The following is a 23,967-nucleotide window of genomic DNA, read 5'->3' as shown; positions in this document are numbered from 1 at the left end:
CTGCAGGAGTAGTGGCCCTAAGCATGGAGGCTAACCCTCTTTCAACATTTACCTCACTAATCCCTTGTTAGCACTTTAGGCCGCGGTTAAGACACCTAAATGCTCAGCTTCCTCTTCCGATGGCAAAAAAGAAGACTCCGACAAGAGGATAGCCAAATACAGAGAGGGAACAGGGGGATGCCTCAGGATGAGGACTGGGGGGGTCAGTGGGGACTGGGGGGGGTCGGCTGGGGAATGGGGCTGTTAGTGGGGAGTGGAGGGTTTGGTGGGTACGGTGGGGTTGGGTGTGGAGTGGGGAGTGGGGGGGGGTGGAGTTGGGGGTCAGGTGTGGAGTGGGCGGGTCAGGTGGGAGTGGGGGGGTCAGGTGGAGGTGGGGGTGTCAGTGGGGAGTGGGGGGTTGGGTGTGGAGTGGGGGGGGGGCTTGGGTGTGGAGTGGGGGGGGTTGGGTGTGGAGTGGGGGGGGTTGGGTGTGGAGTGGGGGGTCAGGTGTGGAGTGGGGGGGTCAGTGGGGTGGTCAATGGGGGGGTTGGGTGTGGAGTGTGGTGAGTGAAGAGGTCAGTGGGGAATGTGGGGTGTGGAGTGTGGTGAGTGAAGAGGTCAGTGGGGAATGTGGGGTGTGGAGTGGGGGGAGTGGGGGGGTCAGGTGGAGGTGTCAGTGGGGAGTTGGGGGAGGGGGGGGTTGGGTGTGGTGTAGGGGGAGGGGGGGGTTGGGTGTGGTGTTGGGGGTCAGGTGTGGAGTGGGGGGGTCAGTGGGGTGGTCAATGGGGGGTTGGGTGTGGAGTGTGGTGAGTGAAGAGGTCAGTGGGGAATGTGGGGTGTGGAGTGGGGGGAGTGGGGGGGGGTGTGGGGGGTAAAGGGGGGCTGACTATAGTTTTTTTGTTTTCATCATGTGTCTCATTTGAGTACTCATAAGATGAGACTCCACATGATCACTTCTTGGCCAAAACATGCTAGCTGGTAATTTGCGAGAAATCCTCCTAAACGTGTTGCCGGGATCATCCTCCCAGACTTCCTAATCTGGCAGTTTGTGCTCACCACATGTTTACAGCAAGGCCTGCAGTTGCTTCAGTTATGTTTTTGTTGTGCTTAAAGGATAAAGGGTCTTAATCTGCAGCTAGGTGTGTGGGTTGGGTGGGTTAAGGGTGTTTCTACTCGGGGGCAGACAGGCAACGGTGTGTCTCTTCCAGCGTGCATGCTGCTCCCCTGTGGGGCTAAGCAGGCTCAGGGGTCATTACACTGCTGCTATGCACATCACACACACACACACACACACACCTCTGCTGACCTGACTAAATACACACGCACACACGCACGCAAACACACATGAGTTATTTGGATTTGGGGTGAATAAATTAAAATAAGTGATTTTTTCCACACCTACACAACTGTATGGAATTCCTGATTCTGAAACATTTTTCAAATGGATCTGAATACTAAATGTTGTTCAAGATTAATTCGATGGAGACCAACAACCATTCTGTTTCTTCCTTGGGTGCCATGACAACAAACTTAGACAGTATGTCTGCCTGTCTGGACAGTGGACTAGACAGCCATATTGTCAAGACAGTGCTGATTTGAACCAAAAAAGGAAATCTCTAATAAAGGATTTAGCAGTTAAGTGAACTGAGTATTAAGACATTTAAACCGCTAATTTAAGAATCTCCTAGATGTAAGCTTTTTACCGGGGGATTTCTAACCGGCTTGTTTGCACCCAGTATTATGGTGTCACAGTGAGGCGAAGGGATCAGAAGAGGTTTAACCTTAAAAACAGCTCTGCCTATATATTCCATGGGTAATTTTGGATTTTTTGTTTCTCAATTCGACAACTAGTTGCTAATGACTGACTAGCTGCAGCTCTATCAGTTTGGTGTCCATTAAGTCAAGAATACATACTGTTTAGTTGTGCCTTACACCTTAAGTTGGTTTCACTTGGATGAAAACTGTCTGGACACTGTGTCAAAGCCTAATCCTGTTTGCAAATGCATACATTAAACAGGCTTTGAGCACGTCACGCCCAGGATAAACCGGTGTTGGACTGTATCTTTTAATTAACTGAATCTGAATTTGAAACTAAAGGACAACATAAATGTACTAAACAATACTAATATAAATGCATTCAAAGGAGTTGCAGAGTAATAGAGAAGCAACATCAGGTTTATTACTTTAAAAGGCTGGATGGTTTTGTGCTGGATCTTTTTCTTCTGCAGGTGGAAATGTTAATGCTAAAGCTAACTTTTGCTTAAACAAAATGCCATTCTAGACTATTCTGTGAATCAAACTTTGTGACAACAATTTGGGGAAGGCCTTTTTGTGTTTTGGCTTGATGATGGCCCGAGGCACAAAACGAGGTCCTTATAGAAATGTTTTGTCGAGTTTGCTGTGGAAATCTTGAGTGCCCTGCACAGATCCCTGACCAAAACACCATTAAACACATTTGGGATGAATTCCAGCTCCATCTACAAGCCAGGTCTGATCACCTTGCATCATAGTCCAACCACCCTAATGCTCTAGTGGCTGAATGGAAGCAAATCCCATATCTGTGTTCCCATTGGGAGACCCTTCCCAGAAAAATGAAGGCAGTTTTCGAAACACAGTAGGAAACCAAGTCCATATTAATGCACATGATTTTGAAATGAGAGGTTTGAAGAGCAGGTGTCCTCCACACACTTTTGACCGTATAGTGTGTAGGTGCTGGTCAGTCAAACAGCTAAACCTCAATCTAACTCATAGCGCCATCTAGTGAGTAAACCATGTGAAGTACACTTGTTTATGTAAAGATCTTGTACTTCATCATGTCCTTATGACGTGAGAAACAGAGCAGCTTTATTTGTGATACAGAGTTCACAAAGTGCCTTAAAACAAACACACTTTGTTATTAACTAAGTAGCGTGACACCAGGAGTACCCACAATAACCCAAAGAAGATCAACAACATCCATTTCTCTTCTTAAGTTTTGTTTTACGGGCCTATCATGTGACTCCAACGTTTCCTCATGACAGAATGCCAGTTTACGCAGGTTCCATTCTCTAAGATTTGAACCATGTGAAATGTGAAGATTCAGGAAAACATAAAACACCTCAAATGAGACAGCAGAACACCACTCTCTTTTCCAGTTGCAGTTGTATTGCACAGATGTACACAGACATTACAAGCACAACCAAGCAGATCAACTACATTGTATATGCACCTCTTGTCAGATACCCAGCCATTTGGCTTCTCTAGCCCAGACTAAAGTCTCTCTCTCTCTCTCTCTCTCTCTCTCTCTCTCTCTCTCTCTCTCTCTCTCAAAACACATCTTATTATTAAGACATTTAATAAAGGAGGTTCATTGAATCAAAGGACAGGAAAATCATTACAAGTATTCCAACTCCTCTCCCTCACTCAGGAGTCTCTCTGTCACTGAGGCATGCTGCTGCAGATGCTCTGGTCGGTGACCTGGAGCTTGTCAGCAGGGATGCCGTGAGACCTCAGGATGCTGCGCAGCTCCTCCACGGTGTCGGCGGAGAGGGTCCTCTCTCTGCTCATGATCCAGGCAAAGTCCACGTGCAGCAGGCCCAGGAAGTCAGTGCAGGCGTAGACCAGGGTGTAGCTGTCGTAGTCGGTGGACAGCACCCAGTAAGGAGAAGGAGGGGAGCCTGCATGAGGGGGAGGGTGATGAAAAACCGTGAAGGGGGGGGGAGTTGTACTTTTGCTCCAAAAGAAAAGAGGAATACAGAAATCAAACTTGCTGAACATTTATGGAATTTGTCTGAGATGATTTTGAAATGAAAAAGTATTTTGATTATAATATCCCTACCCTCAAAGAAGCTGACTCCTAGCTTTGCAGGCTCTGCAGGGTCCATGGCCATGGCAGTGCCAGAGATGGCGTTGATGGTTCCATCATCGCTGACAGAAAGAGAATAGAGAGAGTGAAAGCATAGAAAGAAACAGACAGAGTGAGTGAGTGAGTGAGTGAGTGAGTGAGTGAGAGAGAGAGAGAGAGAGAGAGAGAGAGAGAGAGAGAGAGAGAGAGAGAGAGAGAGAGAGAGAGAGAGAGAGAGAGAGAGAGAGAGAGAGAGAGAGAGAGAGAGAGATGGAAAAAGAGAGCCAGAGCAAGGAAAAAAGAGAAGCACCATTAATGCCTAACCGTGTCTGACAGAAGTCCCGTTTGGGGTCAGTCTACTCACAGCAGCTCCTCGTTCAGAACAGCAACCACTCCAGGGCTCTGCAGGCTGTAGGTAGCCTGGCTGCACTCCCCCTTCTGGAAGACGGCAGGCAGTTTCTGAATCTCATACCACCTGCCCAGGTACTGCAGAGGTTAAGGGACAACATGACAATGTTACTGGGTAGACTGGTAAAGACAATGTCTGTTCTGGTTTGTATGTGGAGATTTGTTTTCATTGAAGGAGGAAAAGTGAGTCAGGTTGGTGAGCGGTTAGGGATTCGGGCTAGTAATCCGAAGGAAGCCAGTTTGATTCCTGGTCGTGCCAAAATGACGTTGTGTCCTTGGGCAAGACACTTCACCCTACTTGCCTTGGGGGAATGTCCCTGTACTTACTGTAAGTCGCCCTGGATAAGAGCGTCTGCTAAATGACTACATTTAAATGTGGTTAATTGAGAGCTACAGATCCCATCAAACCAATAGTACTTTATACTGCTTAGTTAGATAGAGTTGTCACCCTGGCTGTATCGAAGTTGGCCTGGACGGGAGGGTTGGGGCATTTTCCAGAAACAAAGGTCTGAGCGCTGGCTGCCAGGACGGACAGCAGAGTCAGTGAGAGCACTTGTAGAGCCTGCATCTTCTTACTTCAACCTGGAGGAGAGCAATAACACAAAATGTGAACAGAGGTTGAGAGAGAAAGAGAGAGAGACAAAGACACAGAGGGACAGAGACAGAGAGAGGGAGAGACAGAGAGAGAGAGGGAAAAAAATACACCTCGGAGATCTCTGTGGTTTGAGTTAAGTATTTTAATCTGTGTAGATACCAAACTACCCTTTCCTTGTGCAAAATTCTGGCCCACCCCCTTGCTTGCATATAGATTTGCTATCAGTTATTCTCATTATGGATGATTGGTGAGAAGGGAGACACCTTAGGTGTTCCTCAACAGAAGGCAGAGTCACAAGAGTGTGTGTGTGTGTGAGAGAGAGTGTGTGTGAGAGAGTCTGTCTGACTTTACCAAACATGAATGCAAGTGAGACCCCTAGTGGGTACACAGGTGTCATGCTCCAACATTTGTACTGTTTAAAGTGGCATGTTCAACTGTTTCGCAACACTGACACTTGTATAACCATTATGCAAACAATCTTTATGTATTGTATATGTATACATTACATTACATTTAGTCATTTAGCAGACGACTTACAGTAAGTACAGGGACATTCCCCCCGAAGCAAGTGGGGTGAAGTGCCTTGCCCAAGGACACAACGTCATTTGGCACAGCCGGGAATCGAACTGGCAACCTTCAGATTACTAGCCCGACTCCCTCACCACTCAGCCACCTTATGTATTGTATATGTATAGAAACCATGTGTAGCCACGTTCATCGGACACACAGACTGTCTCTAGCACAGGTAAGCACCAATTTCACCACTACATGGCAAGGTGAGAAATTACATAACACAAAATGTGAACAGAGGTTGATAGAGAAAGAGAGAGACAAAGAGAGAGAGACAGAGAGAGAGAGACAAAGACAGACAGACACAAAGACAGAGAGACAGAGACAGACACAGAGAGAGACAGAGAGAGACATAGACAGAGAGAGACACAGAGAGAGACAGAGAGAGACAGAGAGAGACGAGACTCCTTACCTGCACTTCAGGGTAAAGAGATCAATCTGATTTCATCGCAGTTTTTAAAGAAAAAACACACTACCTGTTTTGATGATGCATAACTCAGTCCCGCCCCTTCACGTTCACATCAGGCTGTCGCAGAGAGTGGGAGTCATACTTTGTTTCAAAACATATGTTGCATAATGCATATTTCAAGATTTTTCAATAGTTTAAATCACATTGGTCCATTGATGTAAAGCCATGTATATGGAGTTTGGCTTATTTACTAACAAAATTATGGTTTGTAATAAAATACAAAAATACGGCGCAAACTTACAATGACACAACATTCATGTTGTGTTGTGTTTGTTTTATATTCAGCAACACTGAGTATTTGTCTTTTGTCTTATTTTGTTTTGTTTCAAATGCAGTATAATTGGTCCAATCAGCATGTGCAACTGGAATGGCAGCTGGTAGGAGATCTATGGGTCCCATACTACAAGGTTAGTGCAGTTTTAGCCATTAGATCATGGGGGTCAATTTTTACATATAGGGCTATCTCAGAAGTGCCCTCAAGATAGAGAATGCATGAGAAGGACACACCTGTTCAAACAGATGTTATATATTGTAAACAGGCCTCTGGTTAGCCTTTCTAATGAGTGGCATGTTTGTAAACATTGTTACCTGACAGTGGTTTTCACACTTTTCCAGGAAATGTTCCTATGTTGTGTAAAGTAGCATGTGACAGAAAACTTAGAAAAGGTATTCTCGTCTTGAAACGTTTTGTAGAAAATATTTTTAAAACCTTGAGAAACATTATTTTCGAAAACATCTTTTCAACCTTTAGAAACCTTTTTTCAAACCTTTTTTTTCCACATACATTGAAAGGAGAGAGGAGAATAGAGAAGCCGAAAACAGAGTAGAGTAAAGCAGAGCAGAGTACAATAGAGTACAGTAGAGTATAGTAGAGTCCTCATCAAGTACTCATCAATGATGCAAACCTATGTTTGGAAAAAAAAGATTTTTTAAATCAACCTTTTGAAACTGTTTATTGAAAATATCTTTCCACCTTTTGAAACTTTTTGTGAAAATATTTGTAAAACCTTTAGAAACTTTTTTTTCACAGTAGCTTAAGAGTCAATTTATTACAGGTATCTTGAAGTATGGTGGAACTATCCAAATATACCAAGTGCATCAGACAAAGAGTAAATACTGACATGAAGTTGAGTTTATAGGATGAGTTGTGGTCTGATTAGACCCTTTCATCATGTATCTGCAGTTGTTTATATAATCTAGAGAACAGAACCCTTTGAATATATTGCTGAAAATTATTTGTAAAATCATGTCTTGATTTCATGTGCTTGAGGTAGAAGAAATGCCCACTTTTCAAACCTCATAATACATTGAAAGTGTATCATCTGACTCCAACATTTTCTTATTACAGATCGCTAGTGAACAGAAGTGCCATCTCTAAGATTTGAAGAACGTGAAGATTCAGGAAAGGATATATATTTATTCTATATATAAAACACCTCAAATAAGTAAGCAGAACATCAGTCTCTTTTCCAGTTGCAGTTGTATTGCATCGATGCACAGATATCACATGTACAGCACAGACATAGTCAATGAACATCAACCACATCATATATGCATGCCGTGTCTGGAAATCCATCCATCCATCCTCATCTTCCCCCTCTGAGGTCAGGAGTCCCGGTTACTCGGGCATGCTGCTGCAGTCGCTCTGGTCCGTGACCTGGAGCTTGTCCACGCTGACGTTGTGAGACCTCAGGATGCTGCGTAGCTCCTCCATGGTGTCGGCGGAGAGGGTACGCTCTCTGCTCAGGATCCAGGAGAACTCCACGTGGTACAGGTTGAAGTAGTTCGTGCAGGCGTAGACCAGGGTGTAATTATCATAGTCGGTGGACAGCACCCAGTAAGGGCCGGGGGGCTGGTCTGTATGACACAGAGAGGGAGACAAAACAAGGTGAACCGCAAAAACTGTACATCTAATAATAATCTTGTTTCAACATTTGTAATCTAGTTGGACTTGTTTCTAGTATAAATGGCTTATCTAATGACTTAATTTAAGAAATTATTACACATATTATTTTAAGGAATCTTCACAAGTGAAATTTTCTTACTGTACTGGCAGCCAGATTTACTTGTTTTACAGTAAGCATAAGCAAGCTAATAACTGATATTTTTGTACGTAAATTTGAGAGTGCATTTTTGCAGTGTAGCACCTCTTTTTGCTCCAAATCAACGTCTAAGCCCGTACTCTGTGGTTCCAACTGTGGAGGTCTGAGAAAAAGGGCTTACTCTCGAAGAAGCTGACCTCCAACTTGGCAGGTTCGGCTGGGTCCTTGACCTTGGCAGTGCCAGTGACACCATTGACTCTCCCATCAACCCTGAAGGAGAAGAAGAGACAGAAAGGCAACTGGATTAGTCAAAGTAGACTGAGGGAAGAGAGAGAGAAAGTAAGAGAGAGATAGAGAGAGAGAGATAGAGAGAGAGAAAGAGGGAGAACATAGAAATAAAATATCCCTAGTATGACTGACAGAAGTCCAGTTTAAAGGTCAGTGTGTTCTACTCACAGCAGCTCCTCGTTCAGAACAGCAACCGCTCCAGGGCTCTTCAGGCTGTAAGTGGCCTGGCCACACTCCCCCTTCTGGAAGATGGCAGGCAGCTTCTCGATCTCATACCACCTGCCCAGGTACTGCAGAACACATTACGTAATATAGCATCAAATAAAATAAAAAACATGACAATTTCGACACATGGGTGGACTGGTAAAGACAATGTCAATCCATGTTACTTTTTCACGGTACTAACGTGGATGACTAACTTACAGGTCAACAAGACTGAAATGTTTCATTTAGCCTCCGTAGGAAATCTACTGATTTTGTTACTATGGTTGGGATTTTTTTGGTACCTCAGGATTCGATTCGAATATATTCTTGGGGTCACAAATCGATAAAAAATCGATTGATGATTTTTTGCGATTTTTTATTAAAAAATACTCTAAAATAAACAAAGAATTTACATTACAACCCCCCCCCCCCAAAAAAAAAAAATACATTAACATTTACATTCGTTAATCGATGTGAATTGCTAGAAGACTGAATCGCGATTCAAATGTGAATCGATTTTTTCCCCAACCCCTAGTTGTTACCATCTACTAAACTATGGTGGATGCTGTTTTATTAGATATTGTTAAAAGTAGTTACCCTGGCAACATTGAAGTTGGCCTGGACGGGAGGGTTGGGGCATTTTCCAGAAACAAAGGTCTGAGCGCTGGCTGCCAGGACGGACAACAGAGTCAGTGAGAGCACTTGTAGAGCCTGCATCTTCTTACTTCAACCTGGAGGAGAGCAATAACACAAAATGTTGAGAGAGTTGAGAGAGAAAGAGAGAGACAGAGGGACAGAGGGACAGAGACAGAGAGAGAGAGAGAGAGAGAGAGAGAGAGAGAGAGAGAGAGAGAGAGAGAGAGAGAGAGAGAGAGAGAGAGAGAGAGAGAGAGAGAGAGGGAGAGGGAGAGGGAGAGGGGAAAAAATTCACCTTGGAGATCTCTGGTTTGAGTAAAGTATTTTCATCTGTGTATTTATAGATACCAAACTACCCTTTCCTTGTGCAAAATTCTGTCCCACCCCCTTGCTTGCATATAGATTTGATTTGCTATCACAGTTATTTGTCATTATGGATGATTGGTGAGAAGGGAGACACCTGTAAACATTGTTTGATCTTGCAAACATGCCCTTGGCTGACCCATCTACAATGTTTAATAAATGACTGTTAGTCAAATAATGTATTGAATTGTATAAACTGTTAATAATGTAAGAAATATCAATGAATTAGATATAACAAATATAACCATCATAATATGTTTTTGTATAAAAAATAAACATAGCCATGACTGAGACAGTTAGGTAAAGACTTAAGCTTACATAGTCAATAAGGACCAGACAATTTAAATCAATCTTTGACAAATCTAAATGATCACAGATATACCGTATTTTTCAGAAAACAAGCCGCATTTTCTATAACGCGCACCCCACCAGAATGGGAGCTTTGTGTTTGTAAATCTGATTTTTTTTATTTCCTAAAAATACGGTAGATTAATTAATAAAAACACACTTTTCATAAAACAATTTCATGAATTAACTTTTGTGACTCCTAAAGAAAGTGTCTATGTAACATCCAGGAAAAAGGTGTAAATAACAGGAAGAACCTCAGGTGTTCCTCAACTGAAGGCAGAGTCTCAGGAATGTGTGTGTACGCAGGTGCAATCCTCCAAGGTTTGGACTGTTTGAGGTGACGTGTAGGTTCAACTGTTTCACAACACTGAAACTCGTTATGCAAACAATCTTTATGTATTGTATATGTATATAAACCATGTGCAACCACCACATGAACCGTTCATCGCACACACAGACTGTCTCCAGCATAGGTAAGCACCAATTTCACCACTATGGCAAGGTCTTGTGAAAATGCTACAGTACCCATTGTACTGAAATTAAATCCTACTGTAATTACTTTACCTTTCAGGGGTTTAGGTATTGCATATTTGTTAAGCATTAAAATATATTTGTGACAGTATTAAACCCTATTAGTTAATGCAAACTTAAACTTAAGGAAACCATAAGAACAACATGGTGAACATGAACAACGTGGACATTGTGGCTCCTCCTGACTCATTCTCACGATCATCAGCTTTCAGTTTGCATTTACATTTTTAGTCATTTAGCAGACGCTCTTATCCAGAGCGACTTACAGTAAGTACAGGGACATTCTCCCCGAGGCAAGTAGGGTAAAATGCCTTGCCCAAGGACACAACGTCATTTTGCACGGCCGGGAACCGAACCAACAACCTTCTGATTAATAGACCGACTCCCTAACCGCTCAGCCACCTGACCCAGATGTTACGTCTCTCTCTTTCTGAACCTTCCTCACTGGACTGACTGAACCTTTGTCTCAGCTCTAAGATGCAGATGTTCATGGTGCTTGGTGTCGCTCTCCTGTCCCTGTGGACCACCAACGGGCAGGTGATCAACCCTGGGAGGTGCCCTCTGCCCCCGGTCCAGCAGAGCTTTGATATCTCTCGGGTAAATGGATCACGCTTGACTTCTGGCGCTTCCACTTCCCAGGGCACCTAGGAAAAGGATGTACAATGGTCCTTTCAGACAAAAATTCCTAAAACGTTGAACTGTCCATTTGAACAGTTTTTGAAATTGTGAATGAGACAGGGCAGGTTTAATTGCGGCACAGACCATTATCAAAACTTGAATTCTACAGTTCTGAATACAGAATCCCCATTCAAAACTAATGTTTTTTTTACTTACAGCCTTCAGAGTGACGGCACAGTGGAGGTCATCAATCAGTCCCTGCAGTGAGTATACAGAATGTCCAAGTGTTTAATGAGCAAAGGGAGGGTTGTTTGAACACAAGCAATGCTGTTGCAGGTCCGATGGGCGTGTCACCTCCACCGAGGGAATCGCCCGTGTGGTAGACCCCTCTGACCCCGCCAAGCTGGAAGTGAACCTCTTCACAGGTAGGGACAACTGTTTCACAATGTTAAGTTCCAAGTCCTTAACATTGAACACATCTGATCCCAAAGTGTCTATCTAATCCTTCCATCTGAGTTTAATTCCAGTGAAATCATAAACGGTACTTGTAAGTGCATGTTGTGTGGAATTAGATTGATCCACTTATTTATGGTAGAATTTTCACAGTTAGTCATAACCTAAAATCTGCAGAACATAATCAAAACAAGCTAAATAAGTCCATCTTGGTTTTTGCTTCGATGGTGTTGTCTGTTTGAGGTTCCAGACCTGGCCCTTACTGGGTGCTGTCCACCGACTACGACAGCTACAGCCTTGTGTACTCCTGCACCAACGTTGAAGACCTGCGGCACAGGGTCTTTGTCTGGATCATGAGCAGAGAGAGGACCCTCTCCGCCGACACCGTGGAGGAGCTGCTCAGCATCCTGAGGTCTCACGGCATCTATGACAAGCTCCAGGTTGGCGACCAGAGCGACTGCGGCAGCATGCCTCAGTGACAGAGAGACTCCTGGGTGAGGGAGAGGAGTGGGAACTTCCCTTATTAAATATATGAATAATAAAATACGTTTTGTGTGAGGTTGTTTTGGGATGACAATTATTTTGGTTTAGATTTTCACGCGTGCTGTGAAAATTGTGTGTTGCTTCCAAACAAAACCATCAATTATTCCCTCTGCAAATAAATACCTACCACAGAAAATACCCGTCACGGGCAGTGGGGAATAAAACAAGATGATCTCAAAGGCCTCAGAAGGCCTGGAAATCCTCACAAATCTCACAAAAACATCCTAGAAAAGGATCTGTCCATCCGAAAGAAGAGACCAGCCGGCCAGATTGTTTTATAACATTTATCCTGGTGTGTCCCCCATGACTTTAATTAGATAATTGTTTACTTTATGTCAGAAATAAGCCCTGGTTTCTACAATGGGGCTCATTCAGGAGTCTGGGTCTAAGTGCAGCGTGACCTAAGGGAGCCAACGTCTCTTATAAATACACAGTGTCCAGAGCTGCACCAGATTTGTAGACCTACAGCCCACAGAGGTAAGACAAGATGTTTATTATTGACAGATAATGTAGGATGTCATGTAAATTGACATGGAGATTTTGTTTAGATTTAAAGATTGTGATAACTTGTTATTTTCCCTTTACTGTATTCATATGTGGAGCATGGCTATTGCTGTAATATCTTTAGCAGGGGGATTTTGTAATAGTATTTTTTATACATTTTATTTTCATATGACTTGACTAGTAGATAGAAGAAGTGTCCATAATTGTACATTTTCAAATAAATCATCCAATCTCACATGCTGTACTATAGCCCTTAATAAATGAGTTAAGTTTAATTTCATATATAACATAAATATCTATAATCTAATGTTTAATGTTCCTGCATGCTCTCGGGGTGCTTAAGCTTAAGAACTGCTGGATGCAGACAAATCTAATTTTAGACAAGGGCGTAGGTTTGGGTGGAACATTGGAACACACAGATACGTGACAACAACAGGCGTCTTTTCTCTTGATTTACATTTAAACTCAAAACGTTGTTGATTCCTCTCAGATGACAGTCACCCTGGGAAACATGAGGCTGTCTTTTACCCTAGTTCTGCCCCTTCTCCTGCCCCTCATCAGTGCCCAGGTGCCCCATTGGGGCCCATGTCCAGAACCAGCAGTCCAAGCTTCTTTCAGCATCAAGAAGGTACCACACCATCTCTTATTTTTTTCTGACCGATGAGGACATATCTTGACCCCTCAAATCAAATCAAAATGTATTTGTATAGCCCTTTTTACACGCAAGCATGTCACAGAGGGCTTCACATACGCCCATAGAACTGTTGGTTGAGGGGCAACCAGGCAACCCCTTTTTACATGTACAGTATACACTGTACATGTAAAAAAAAAACATAAAAGATGACCACTTTCTCTAGTTGTTTAACCCTAAATTACATGTCTAGAATCGTGCACACTAGATTTTTTGCTGAATCTGTGTGTGTGTTTTATTTTCTGCCTGATTCTAGTTTATGGGAAGATGGTTTGAAATCGCTAAGCTGCCAGCCCAGTTTGAGAAAGGAAGGTGCATTGAAACCAACTTCACCATGAAGCTTGATCAAACCATTCGAGTTGTCAGCTCAGAAATACTGTGAGTATCAGCACTTGATGAATACAAGATTAAAAAAAAAAGTTAGATGGTTTTATCTTGAGCTCGATTAAGGACTTAAGCATATTTCTGTATTATATAGTGCAGTTAGTGGAGACATATTTTGATACTGAGCTTTTGACCCTTTCATATTCTAACACTGACAGAAAAGGAGAGGTGAGAACTATTGAGGGGACAGGAGTAACAGAGGATCCGAAGAATCCTGCCAAGCTTGGGATCAGCTACTCCTATGGTGAGTGTGTGTGTTTGTTTGTGTGTGTTTGTGTGTGCGTGTCAGTGTGTGCTTAACTCCTGTTTTCGTTGACCTTATAAGAAGGATAATGTGATCGCATTGGTTTAATCTAGCCTTCACTGAAATACTGAAATAAACGTTTGAGTTGTTTCTGTGTGTCCAACAGTCCTGCCTTATTCCCCATACTGGATTTTGTCCACGGACTATGACAACTCTGCCTTGATCTACTCCTGTACTGATGTCCTGCGACTGTTCCACGTAGACTTCGCCTGGATCCTCAGTCGCACGAGATCTCTACCAGCGGCCACCATTGAAAAATCCAAGGCAACTTTTACCAACAACAACATTGACGTTAGCAGAATGATCGCTAGCAGGCAGCAAGGGTGTGACAAGACACTTTGAGTGATCTTAGTTGAAATTATAGGGCAGAAGTATTAGACTGTTTACTGGATCAATTTACTTAAATAAACTCACAAGTTAAGTTACCAAGACAAATGTATGCTTCAGTGATGGGTTTTCAGAAGTTTTTCTTGTCCTACTTGTAATGTACAGTAATATTGTCTTTTGTATTTAAATGCTATTTTATTCAGGCATACAGTATTTGTGTCGTATCACAGGAAGTTAACTGACCTAATTCACATGTTTATGCCATAAAGTGAAAACGTGAGGTCACGTATTAGATTTAATAAAGTTCAATGATTACTTGAAGACCTTTCTCTCACAGGTGGACATCTACTGCCACCATGTGGTTTGAGACACGTTTATGGGAGGTCGATATGTGAACTCAAGTTTAAGTGAGTTAGGCCTACAGTAATAGTGTATATAAATGCTGCACTCGTAATATTGTAAAGTAAAGTTCTATAACCTAGAAGGCCATACGTAGATCTTGATGCGATTTGCTGACTGAGTTGCTAGTGCCAGCAGTGTAGTAGCCTGAATGGTTGCTGATGAAGGCCTACCTCGAAATTGAAAGGCCTTCACTTGAAACAATATAGGCCTACATCGTGTAGCTATATTTTTGGGGCTTTTTACTGAAAGGAAAAGCACTGTTTGTTAAAACTAGCAGCTTTTCCTTGACACACTGGCACTTAGTATAGTATACTGTAGAGCATTAGGACATAGTTTCATTTTCTGGGCTGAGAACAGCAGAGGCCTTTTTTCTAACGACCTCCAACAAATCAGTTTAATTCACAGAACGTGTCCACCCAGCTCCCAGGTCTCTGTTTTTCCAAGGCTGTAGTCTATAAAGGTGCACATGAAAATGTAATAGCATAAATCCAGTTGTACTCTGCTCACACCAAGATTTCTGTGGATCATTTCAACTGATTAAAGTAGATGGATTGGCATTGAACCTCATCCTGTTTTCTTAAAAATGTTTGAATAGTTTTAGAGTTGAAGAGTTTTAAGGGCACATTGAATCTATTAGCAGATGCTTTCCACTTGTAGACTTCTGAAGTCTGTTGGCTCTGGGGCAGCAGGAAAGGCTTTACTGCTCTCCCTTTTTACAAAGTGAGTTGTATCATGGAGTGTGATCCTTGTCCAGAGGCCAAACAACATCAAACAGGCATGGCTTCTCCCATATGCCACACAGATTCATCCCAGACCTCCACTGTGGGAACACTTAGACTCGTTAGGTGTGCATGCTCACATTAGGAGACCGGCTTTACTACCTTTTAAATAGGCATACAGTGTCTTGGAAAGGCATCCCAAAACCAAAGTGGAAAATGTGTTATTTTGTAAACCAGACAGATAGCTGATATTTTGAATCCAGGCGCAATTGCAATCAAAACTAGAGAGGGTACAATTTCTGGGGAAATTGTAGGGTGTGCTTGCTTGCGTCGGTTGGACAGGGGTCCGTTTTTTAATGACATTTTTACAACTGATATTTCTGTATTTTATATAAAAATGCATACTTATTATTTATAAAGATTACATAGATTTAAAAGCATTTTTTTTTGCTGCTCATTTACAACTGAAAATACGAGTGAAGTGTAGAATGAAATTGATGTCTTCTCATTTCCCCTGCAAGAGGCAGCCTCATCGTTGAATCAAAACGAATAAATTTGGCAGACCGGTGTACAAATTGACCTAATCTCTATGACGTAAACGTCCTTTTAAGTTTTTCCCTTCTCGTGATATTTTCATGCATTTAGCCTACTCATTGCATTCATTCATTAATAAAGAAACCCCTTTGAAGATTATTCTACGACGTTACCCGGCAGTAGAAGATGGAATCGCGATTCAAACAGTACCATCTGCTAACTGAAAATATGCCCCCCAAAACGTAAATAAGCTTGACATTTATTTAGTGGAAAATCGCTCATTCATAAAAAGCTCACTGGTAGCGATCATTGTAAGGTAACAACGCAAAATGCGATATAGCCCTGTGTGGAGAAGCTGCCCCGGTAAATTCTACTACTACGGTACAGTACTAGACTACTGTACTGCAGTGTTCGTCTCGGTAGCGATTGCGTTGGTTGAATTCGATTAAACGTTCCGTTGTACGGTTTAGGCTGAAATTAATTATTTTCATGAACAGATTGACAACGTTTAGGCTGTGGCAATGAAGTTCAGGTTAGTAGTTAGATAGACTTTTGATTTAAGTAAGGGGAGTGCCGAACATGTTCTGTCGCCGTTTGACTTCCTAAACAGCTGTGTATGTTAGATGTTTTTGTCGTGTGTCTCGCGTAGGCTACAGCGTTGCAGTGATACACTGGATTGAAACCACAGGTAATGATAATTTCACCCACAAATCGTTTACTTGTAATCTAATGTCATAATAAATCCTACAACGAAAATGTATATGTGAGGAATGTTTATTTTAACGATTGAAAACAGATACATCATAGACCACTGTAGTATGTGTTGCCCGGGCAACAGAGGCTAATGTCATGATGCTAATATTTCAGTGAAATAGTAGACTACCGTTTCCGAAAGTAGATGTGGGCTTACTTCCTTAATAATATCAGCTAATATTGTACATTACACATCACAATTGTGTGTCATATCACAAAGTAAAATGAGTAAATAGTTATCACCCTGGCCTCTTTGCTTGTGGCGTTCCTGCAGCTGCCTTGCAGTAAAGCTATAGTTAGCCTAGCTATCCCCCAAGTTAACAGATGCGAAACGAATGTTCTGCTACAGGTAGTCACGCGTGTTTTCGTGACGTTAGTGACGTAGTGACGTTAGTAACGTCATTGACTGTGGCTAGCAAATTAGCCACCGTTAGCTTCACTTTTCGCCACAAAAACTTAAACTTAAGCCCAAACCATGCAACGGAACGTAAATTCCAATAGAAGCAACGCAATCGCTACCAAGACGAACCTTTTGACACCGCCGTTGTGTATGTAGGCCAAATATTGACTGAGTTTTAGGGGGGCGAAAATAAATAATAAATAAATAAATATATATGTGAGAGAACAAAGGTTGTGCTCTCGCCGAAGGCTTGAGCACACCCAATTATGGACAAATTGATGTTTAGATGTTGATCAACAGGAGAAAATATGAAATTCACATATCTACTCAAAGACATGTGCACCATCCAAAAACACTATTGTGGCTCTCTAAAATGATACGTTTCCCCCATGCATTTCACAAAAGTAGATTGAGAAGGCTTGCACTGTGTCTAAAAATGTGTCTCTTAAAAGTAAAAAAAAACGTACAAAAATCTTCAACGTGACATAGGAGGGGAAAAAACGAACATTTGAGTGCCTAGTTTATCTGAGGGAACAGGTAATACTGTGTGTTTCATAGGTAAAGTCTTTAATTTTCGTCAAAGTGTTGTTGTTTTTGTGTGTAGCTGTGGTTTTAGATGACAGCTTTTATGCACAGAAAACGGAACGTAGACTGAGAACAAAGACAGCTCAGTGATATCTGCATACCACAGTCTTATGAGAGCTAACATGTAACATGCCTCCAACGGTTCATGTCATTTTGATGCAAAGAACGACATGAATAGTTAGAGTTTAGAAGGTTCAGTCTTCTAAATAACCCAAATGTGGGTTTTAAGGCAAAAGAATGTATTTCTATAAGATTACTGTAGGATTAGACGATATCCTGGTCGTGTCTGTACAGAGTTCTCAGATTGACCTTTGACCTTGACTCAGACACCCAGGAAGGAACTGGAAACAAGTGCATTCCCAGAGCTCTTTGCTTTTATCCCCTTGCTCCTCTGCGACCCAACATTCCCACTTAAAAAGTTATAGGAAAATGCTTTGCTTGCATGATGTTGATATATGACTGACATGACATAATTTGTTATGTTTCATCTGTCTTCCCAGATTTTGAAGACCTCTTTGACGATGATGACATCTTGTAAAATGTTTCAACATCTTTAAATTTTTGATATGTTAACAGATAAGTGCACAAAACTCTATTTTCATCCTTTTTTACTTGCAAGACTATCAATTTAAAGTGTAAATGACATGTCATTTTCATTCATGTAAGTTTCAGGTTTGAACAAATTCTTAAAAAGTCAACACTGGCTCCAGATGTTGTGAAATTCTTCAAATCCCCCAAATTACTCCATATATGGTATGCAAAAATTATGAGTTTCTATCATGTTCGTGTTCTAAACTGCTTCCAGACTGGATTGTAGGTTTCTAAGCATTGAGGAACACCTGTTTTAAAAATAATTACATATGTGATTTCAGGGTCCTATATGCAGTCACCTTAAACTTACTGCAGATGGCAAATGATGAATTGAGGTCTGCAAAAAAAGTAAAAATGGACAGAAGTATTTATGCTGACACAAATCACTCTCTGACAATCTCACAATATGTACATTATGCCTCTGTATTAAATACAGCATATTCTGTGACATTGTTTTAATATATATTAAGTATTGAAAAAGTTATAATATTATAATAATAATAAAAACTCTTACATGTTGACTATTACATGTTAAGGAGCATAATAGTAAAACTGCTTATGTGAAAGTGGTTGTCAGGGCGTCATCATTTTTACAACAAGGGTCTGGTTTTCTAATGAGTTTTCCTTTCACATGCAGTTTTTAACGGCTTTCTAAGCCTTTCACACAAACTTTTTTTCCCATCTTTATAAAAAAAGAATTTTCTGTATTTAGTTGTTATGGCTGCAATAGCATTAAATAACATTTGGGACATATGAAATTCAATACTTTTCCAGTAAGACACATACTGTACCTTAATGAAACGAGAAGGACAAAGAAAAAGGTTAGCCAAGTGCCACACACCTTAACATACATTTACATACATATGTATACATACATAACATACAGTATCTGAACATACATTTGATTGAAACAGAAATCAAAAGTCAACATTTTCACTGTATCTTTCAAAACTATCATTAAAGAGATTGTCCCCATTGATAAACATGCTTGGTCAAACATATGCATTAGATTCACTGGATACAAAGAGTGCATGGCGTGTTCTTACGGAAGAGACCATCACTTGATATAAACCTGCAGCAGCTTTCTCTGGCTTCATCAAGCATGTTTTAGCATCTCTCAGAGACCAGGTAGCTAAAATAACTACTTGTGTGATTTGTTGTTATTTGCTTTATTCAGTCTTCTCTTTCAGAACACACATACATTGACATACAGTAACAGTCTCTCCTATACTGTTACCTCAACACAGTTACTCCTGACTGTAATTGAGCGAGAGATGGTCACGGGCTGTTTGTCTGCGGGAATCACATTTTTTCTGTCTTCTGTATGTCATCATGCACATAAATTCCATCTCAGAGCAGAAACTTGTATCCAACGCATAAATAACACCCTGTGGATGGTCCTTCAGCAGGCTCGTCTTACTGTTCACCTCGTCCTAATTACAGGACCCCCATTGGCTGGCCCAACGGTACAGGAGCCTATCCTGTCGCTCCTAACAGCGTGCTTCAGCCGTATGACATGCCTTTTTGTTTTTAATGATTAAAGGGCTCCTTAAAAATGTTGCCCAGCCCAACTGTCCCATACAGGGAGCAGAGAGATAGAGTGTACACATCTCAGACTAACAACACCTCCTCAGCACTCAGTCCAGAGAGCCTGCGGCTCTTGAGGTGATCCTAGGAGGTCTGAACATTCAACACCTTTACAGGTAGGGGTTCAGCGATTCTTGTTTTCGACCAAAACTGGGTAATGGGTGGACAGAAAAAATACTTTTCAGTGTTTTTGTAACTGAATTGAGATGTACTTTGTTGGGGTTATGGTTACAGTCACAGCCAACAGTGTTGTGAGCAAATACAGTTTCTCAGTTCACAGCAGTTCATCTTCGAGTTCCACTAACTCTCATATTTTCTCTCTTTTCACATTTAACATGTTTGATGTTTATGACAATTTTTTTTTTTACTTCAATGGATCTTCTTGACTTGTGTACAGTAGGTAACTACAAACGGACATTTCAAAGATTCCATTTGAGATCAAGTACTTTACCTTAAAGTTAATCACCTAACCAGGCACTGAGAGGAGACTGTCAGTATCCCATTTCAGAGGTCATGTCTCTGGACTCGAAGGTAACTGTTTGTCCCATTGGATCCCCTGAAACATAATCTCCTCCATCTACCTTAGGAAAAGAAAAGAGACAGAAAATGGCGCCTGTTGGAAGACGATGGTTTTCCCTGACCTACACTGGAATCCTGCTGGCAGTTGTCTTATTACCAGGTGAGATTTCAGTGTTTCATTGTCTCAGCTGTTATATACACGTTAACTGGTAGGCAAACATACCACAAAAGGAAATTACTCTATAGCCACAATACACTGCAGCTGTCTCCCATAAAGCCAAAGTCTCATGAAACTTTATGCATACAGTATTACCAAATGCCACAAGTAATTGATAAAGAGTATACAAATACATTTATGAGATGCATAAATGTCAGTGATGATGGATAGTCATAGATCGTTAGATGAAATGTAAGGGATTCAGATGATCGTCTGTTACAGACTTTTATGTGTGTTTCACTCTGCCAGGACAGTATGTCATTAATACTTCAGAGCAGCACTATTTCTCCTTGGCGAAGGTGAGCGACTAGGGGCTTATGTATAATCAGCTGACTGTGCTTTTTCCTTCAAGTCGTAAAGTTCTAAAGGCAACCCCTGCCGCTAAGTACATACGTGTGGAGCTGTGATGCCTGCTGAACATGTCAACCCCTCTTGTCGTCTTCACATGATTTCAATAATTGGAGTGGAGGGTGTGTGTGTGTACGTGTTGGGTTGCTTTGAGCATGTTGCTTTGTAGTTTTATGGCTCGACTTCCAGTGGGCCCCCCAATATCAGGAGCAAACCCCCCCCCCCGTTGCGACCCCGTATACTTGTGATTGTGTTCAAAGGTAGGCAGCAGCGTGGGGGTCTGCAGGACGCTGCCCTGCGCCCGCCTGCCGTCACCTCCCTCCTCCTCGGGCTTGTTAGCGGGTCAGCATTTTCCCCCTTCTGTAGGAGGGAACACAACATCTGGTTCCAGTCCTCTCAAGTCCCTGTTCCTGTTTTACAGAGTTCTTGGGGGCCGTGCCTGTGGGGCAGCAGGAGCAGGGGGAGGGTGAGTGAGAGGATCAAGCTGAGTCTGGATGTATCGCTCATGGAGGATGGGAGATGCAACTCCTGTACGGTACATTCATAAACACACACACACACACAGCCTTACATAGGATTTATCGACATTCTCCCGTTTTTGATCAGACACTGCCGTATCTAGTGAGGTGAAAAGCCATGCCATGGCCAACCTGAAGAAGCTGGTTCGCAACACGAGAAGCCTGCCCCAGTTTAAGCGTTTGCCAGACTTCTGGGGGTGGTACAAGTACTTCATGGAGACTGGAAATCAGGAAGGAGTGAGTGACAGCGGGAATGATTATTATTAGACATTTTATTCTCTGGGTACAAAATAACTTGACATTTTGACAGTTTGACAATTAGTCACTCTTGGGAAAGGGTTAGTGTGTACACTGTATGAAAGGAACCAAGGGAAGTCATTCCCATCCTAGTATTTCCTGATCTTGATGTCTCTCTCTCTCTCCCTCTCTCTCTCTCCCTCTCTCTCTCTCCCTCTCTCTCTCTCCCTCTCTCTCTCTCCCTCTCTCTCTCTCCCTCTCTCTCTCCGCTCCCCAGGTGGAGGACCTGGACCGTATGTACATGGCTTACCTGCAGAACAAGCACAGATCTGAGGAGGGCCCCACCTTCAACCACTACCTCACCCACCTCAGCGAGATCTACAAGTCGTGTGCCGACTCCGACGACCCAGAGTGCATCGCAGAGTCCACCAGCAAGCCCAAAGCCAAGTTGGTCATGCCTGCTCCCGTCAAGGCAGCCCCCGTGAGACTGTGCAACCCATACTACGACCCCTACTGCCTGTTCCCTCTGCTGCCCAAGGCCGCAGTCCCAGAGCCTGCCCCGGCTCCGGCCAAAGTCCCAGCTCCCATCCTGACCCCCATGCTGCCCATCCCCATGAAGTCCCCCACAGGGTTCTACTACTACGCCCCTGTCCTGGAGCCCTTCCTGAGCGCTGAGCAGAAGACGGAGCTCCTACGCATCTGCAACCCCTCCGACGTTGAGTGTCTCCAGTACCACCTGCGTGCCGCCTATGGGTACCGCCCCGCTCCCGGCCCTGCCCCGTCCTACTCTGCCCTGGGCTGCGACCCCGCCAAGGACCCCTACTGTAAGCCCCTGCTTGTGCAAAAGGCCCCGACCGGCTACTACCACCTGTACCCCACTTGCAACCCCGAGATCGACCCCCTGTGTGTGGCCAACGTGGCAGCCCCACCAGCGCCCGCTCCCGAGGCTGCTGCGGTCGAGGAAGCCCCCATGGAGCAGCACTGCAACCCCCTCTTCGACGAGGGCTGCAACCCCCTGACCGCCACCAAGTTGTCCAGCCTCACCAAGCCCGTGCTGGAGTTCACCCCCAAGGACGAGCCAGCGCCCCCCGCCCCTGCCCTGGCCCCATTCCGCCCCGCCCTGGCGCCCTGCGACCCCACCTACGACCCCTTCTGCCTGCTGAGGGCGGCCGCCGCGCTGCGCAAGCCGCCCCAGCTCCTGCCCCAGTACGAAGTCCGCTCCCGCCTGGGGGTCAAGGGCAAGACGAAGGAGGGGTACGACTGCTACATCCACTACGACGAGGGTTGCGCGGCCGTGGAGGCCAGCGATGATGCCAAGGCTGCCTCCCCCGCCTGCCACCCGTTTGACCCCACCTGCAGCAAGTTCGCTGCTCCTGCCCCCGCCGCCGGCCCGTCCAAGAACGGTGTGATCGAGCCACATCCCGACTGCGACCCCGAGGTCGACTACAACTGCCGTCTGCGTCGAGCAGACCCCGCCGCCTCCGCCGCCGATGAACCCGCCCAGCAGGAGGAGCCGAGCCGCGAGGCGCCACACCCCTTCGCCGGCTACGCAGCTCCCGAGTACGCCGGCCCACGGTTCGAAGACTTCCTCAGGGGATACATGAGCCAGTACAGGAAGAAGTGAATCATCAGAGTAACACGGTCATGATAGCGAGCCATTATATGTGTTGCACTGACACACTCCTCTCCCTCTCACACTCACACACAGTCTAGCAGGGTGACAGGGTTCAATCAACACTGACACCCAGATCTCGGATCCAAACTCTGATCACAGAGACTTATAATGTCCCGATATGTTCCAGTTGCAGTCAGTTATATTAGTGGGCTATACGTTTCTATAGGTTTTATCGTCACATAGAAAACTAGGTAAAATGTGTGAATTAAACACAACACTGCATGTCTGCAGGAGCAGTTCTCTGTGTAGATGGTGTGTGTTCTAGAGTAGAGTACTGCACTTGAAGGTGGATTAGTCATAATTCATGTGTATGCAAAGTATCTCCCCGTGTTGTACATTGATTTGTGAACATTATTCTCTCTAAAATGTATTTAATGTTGTTTTCATAGCTTTTCTGTAGCTGCAGACCTCAAACACCCTCCCCTATTTTGTTTTTTTTAAAGTTCCAAATAAAGACATGTTCTGAAACTAAGCTGGCTTTTACTTCTGAGGATGATAACAACCTATGGCTCTGACAAGTCAAGTCACAAGCACATCCAACCGAATTGTAAAGAAACATCAATGAAACTAAAACAAGATGAATTTTTTCAAGTTACCTTGACAGCTTAAACTGTACAATAAGATACACTGTACTTATTACTGTACTTACTTAGACACAGACCTACATGGAAGTCACAAACTCTATCCACTGCTGTCTTGTCTTACATTGCCACTTCAAGTACTCTCAACAACAAAAATTCCTAACATGTTCAAGAAGTAGGCCTAGAGGCTGAGATGAAAAGCTCTGAGAACCAACCTTTTT

The 23,967-nt window shown here is 43.3% G+C and overlaps 4 protein-coding genes and 1 long non-coding RNA gene across 6 annotated transcripts; 3 read left to right on the top strand and 2 right to left on the bottom strand.

The window, feature by feature from the left end:
• Positions 1-3,296: 3,296 nt before the first annotated feature.
• LOC134036895 (apolipoprotein D-like) lies at positions 3,297-7,629 on the bottom strand. 2 transcript variants are annotated; one of them, XM_062482062.1, is made up of 6 exons: positions 7,586-7,629; positions 4,916-4,929; positions 4,659-4,792; positions 4,167-4,288; positions 3,797-3,885; positions 3,297-3,635 (listed from the first exon to the last, which is right to left on the bottom strand). In XM_062482062.1, exons 3-6 carry the CDS (start codon positions 4,776-4,778, stop codon positions 3,397-3,399), a joined length of 570 nt encoding a protein of 189 aa, XP_062338046.1. In that variant the 5' UTR covers positions 4,779-4,792; positions 4,916-4,929; positions 7,586-7,629; the 3' UTR covers positions 3,297-3,396. The 2 variants fall into 2 exon arrangements, with proteins under 2 accessions (XP_062338046.1, XP_062338045.1); XM_062482061.1 differs by lacking the exons at positions 4,916-4,929; positions 7,586-7,629 and having other exon boundaries at positions 4,659-4,898.
• Positions 7,310-9,258, bottom strand: LOC134036894 (apolipoprotein D-like). The gene is made up of 4 exons (XM_062482059.1): positions 8,976-9,258; positions 8,343-8,464; positions 8,068-8,156; positions 7,310-7,701 (listed from the first exon to the last, which is right to left on the bottom strand). The coding sequence occupies exons 1-4, from the start codon at positions 9,093-9,095 to the stop codon at positions 7,463-7,465; spliced, it is 570 nt and encodes a 189-aa protein (XP_062338043.1). The 5' UTR covers positions 9,096-9,258; the 3' UTR covers positions 7,310-7,462.
• A 1,829-nt stretch (positions 9,259-11,087) lies between these two features.
• LOC134036896 (uncharacterized) lies at positions 11,088-11,635 on the top strand. Its single transcript, XR_009932459.1, has 3 exons — positions 11,088-11,137; positions 11,211-11,299; positions 11,571-11,635. It is a non-coding gene; the product is annotated as an uncharacterized LOC134036896 (long non-coding RNA).
• A 615-nt stretch (positions 11,636-12,250) lies between these two features.
• Positions 12,251-14,397, top strand: apoda.1 (apolipoprotein Da, duplicate 1). Its single transcript, XM_062482058.1, has 5 exons — positions 12,251-12,347; positions 12,865-13,002; positions 13,322-13,443; positions 13,608-13,693; positions 13,860-14,397. Exons 2-5 carry the CDS (start codon positions 12,865-12,867, stop codon positions 14,093-14,095), a joined length of 582 nt encoding a protein of 193 aa, XP_062338042.1. The 5' UTR covers positions 12,251-12,347; the 3' UTR covers positions 14,096-14,397.
• Positions 14,398-19,655: 5,258 nt separating this feature from the next.
• and2 (actinodin2) lies at positions 19,656-23,633 on the top strand. The gene is made up of 5 exons (XM_062481421.1): positions 19,656-19,767; positions 20,238-20,330; positions 21,157-21,201; positions 21,342-21,490; positions 21,768-23,633. Exons 2-5 carry the CDS (start codon positions 20,258-20,260, stop codon positions 23,112-23,114), a joined length of 1,614 nt encoding a protein of 537 aa, XP_062337405.1. The 5' UTR covers positions 19,656-19,767; positions 20,238-20,257; the 3' UTR covers positions 23,115-23,633.
• Positions 23,634-23,967: the final 334 nt, after the last annotated feature.

This window comes from Osmerus eperlanus, chromosome 16 (genome assembly GCF_963692335.1).
Source record: "Osmerus eperlanus chromosome 16, fOsmEpe2.1, whole genome shotgun sequence".
Taxonomy (NCBI): Eukaryota; Metazoa; Chordata; class Actinopteri; order Osmeriformes; family Osmeridae; genus Osmerus; species Osmerus eperlanus.
Note: the sequence above shows the minus strand (reverse complement) of the source record. Positions and strands in the feature narration are given on the sequence as shown.

Bases quoted from the DNA above. Each gene is read 5' to 3' on its own strand.
- LOC134036895 (XM_062482062.1), bottom strand. From the start codon at position 4,778: ATGCAGGCTCTACAAGTGCTCTCACTGACTCTGCTGTCCGTCCTGGCA. The intron at 4,289-4,658 runs GTGACAACTCTA...TAACCTCTGCAG, and splicing joins CCAACTTCGATACAGCCAGG to TACCTGGGCAGGTGGTATGA. The intron at 3,886-4,166 runs GTGAGTAGACTG...TCTTTCTGTCAG, and splicing joins GTTCTGAACGAGGAGCTGCT to CGATGATGGAACCATCAACG.
- LOC134036894 (XM_062482059.1), bottom strand. From the start codon at position 9,095: ATGCAGGCTCTACAAGTGCTCTCACTGACTCTGTTGTCCGTCCTGGCA. The intron at 8,157-8,342 runs GTGAGTAGAACA...CTTCTCCTTCAG, and splicing joins GTTCTGAACGAGGAGCTGCT to GGTTGATGGGAGAGTCAATG. The intron at 7,702-8,067 runs GTAAGCCCTTTT...TGTGTCATACAG, and splicing joins GGAGGTCAGCTTCTTCGAGA to ACCAGCCCCCCGGCCCTTAC.
- apoda.1 (XM_062482058.1), top strand. From the start codon at position 12,865: ATGACAGTCACCCTGGGAAACATGAGGCTGTCTTTTACCCTAGTTCTG. The intron at 13,444-13,607 runs GTGAGTATCAGC...TAACACTGACAG, and splicing joins GTTGTCAGCTCAGAAATACT to AAAAGGAGAGGTGAGAACTA. The intron at 13,694-13,859 runs GTGAGTGTGTGT...TGTGTCCAACAG, and splicing joins TGGGATCAGCTACTCCTATG to TCCTGCCTTATTCCCCATAC.
- and2 (XM_062481421.1), top strand. From the start codon at position 20,258: ATGGCGCCTGTTGGAAGACGATGGTTTTCCCTGACCTACACTGGAATC. The intron at 20,331-21,156 runs GTGAGATTTCAG...CCTGTTTTACAG, and splicing joins GGCAGTTGTCTTATTACCAG to AGTTCTTGGGGGCCGTGCCT. The intron at 21,202-21,341 runs GTGAGTGAGAGG...GTTTTTGATCAG, and splicing joins GCAGCAGGAGCAGGGGGAGG to ACACTGCCGTATCTAGTGAG.